This window comes from Pyxicephalus adspersus, chromosome 8, assembly GCF_032062135.1.
Source record: "Pyxicephalus adspersus chromosome 8, UCB_Pads_2.0, whole genome shotgun sequence".
In the NCBI taxonomy this organism is placed as follows: domain Eukaryota; kingdom Metazoa; phylum Chordata; class Amphibia; order Anura; family Pyxicephalidae; genus Pyxicephalus; species Pyxicephalus adspersus.
Window position 1 is genome coordinate 33048931 of NC_092865.1, and position 1285 is coordinate 33050215.

General features: G+C 33.9%; 1 protein-coding gene across 2 annotated transcripts in view; it reads left to right on the top strand.

Annotated features, from left to right (window-relative positions):
* Nucleotides 1-1285, top strand: part of LOC140336683 (dimethylaniline monooxygenase [N-oxide-forming] 2-like) — a 16588-nt gene continuing 15303 nt past the window's right edge. Inside the window, exon 1 of one of the 2 annotated variants that reach the window (XM_072419955.1) lies at nucleotides 1-77. Coding sequence is in view for 1 of the 2 variants with exons in the window: in XM_072419953.1 (XP_072276054.1) it covers nucleotides 1079-1148 (70 nt within the window). In the remaining variant the exon portion in view is untranslated. Of the gene's footprint in view, nucleotides 78-732; nucleotides 1149-1285 lie in introns of those variants that run through there. The other variant, XM_072419953.1, reaches the window with a different exon arrangement.

Below are 1285 nucleotides of genomic sequence, written 5' to 3' on the forward strand. Positions count from 1 at the left end.
ATTGTAAACCACTCAGACCAATGTGTCAAACTACCCTGCTGTCATCAGGAAAGCAGACTCTGCAAAGCAACAAAAAGGTATGATAAGTTTTTTTATCATATGCAAAGTTTACAATCTCATATCACTAAAATTACAGTACTAGCATTTGTGCATACTTTTGTGCATTTCATCAGTTAAGTGCACATTTCTATTAAAAATTCCAAACCAATGACACACTCTGTTTATATACCACAGTTAAAGTAAATAATTGAACATGTATGTATTTTTTCTGTTTCAATAAACTATCCAGCACAGATTTTTAGTTTGAACTTCAATACACTTTAACCCTCTTAGAACCTCATCTAAGGTAAACAAGAAGGAAAGAGAACAGACCTGGAGCTGAAGCACCATGTGACTGCAGCTTTTTTTTTTTTAAGAGCAATTAGAAAGGGTGGAGAGAGAAGTAGGAATTTCCTTTGTTCAGAGATCCGCTTTCAAATTATATCCAATATCAACACCAATATTGTAAAACAATTTTAATAAAGGGCATGTAATCTATGTAAACAGTCTTGAAGGAGGTCAAAATGAAAAATGAAAAAAGGTTAAAAAATTTTTTAGCACTTATATCTATAACTATATATAAATATAGCACCATCTGCAATACGTGTATAGTAAAAAGAAAAGAATGTGCCAGCATACTAGTTGTAAATTAATTCAATAATAGTTTGAAAAAGAGTGATCAATCTGGGCAAATTAAACTGGCCATTCCTACTCATCAGCTAATATATAAATAAATAAATATCAATATATATATAGTAACAGCTTGTGACTAAAGTGAGCCTAAATGAAGATTCTAATTGGCTGTATATGTGTATCAATAGGCAAAATATCTTTTTTTTTTAAGTTTTAGAGAAAGCTTGGATGTGTCAAACCCTCTTATAACTTTTTAATGCTTTTAATGCTATGTTCCTTGTGGAGATTCACTCACTCTATTTCTATAACTCTAAAAAAAAAGGAGGAGTTATATTACCAGTGGTCATCCAATGGCTGAAGAGGATCACCATCTTCACGGAAGCCTTCTGTGGAGCTGGCAGTGAAAATGGCTCCTTCCAAAGATGTAGTGATGACAGATCCTGGACCTGTCATCACTGCAGGACAGCTGCACAAGGGTAATTATATGCCATTATCAGCATATGGCAGTATGCTGTGCTCACCACCCACCAACAAGTTTAGTTCCACTTTATTCAGCTCAGCATGGCATGAGCAGGCCGCAGTGTTCCTTTTTTATTTCTTTTACTTTTTTTTT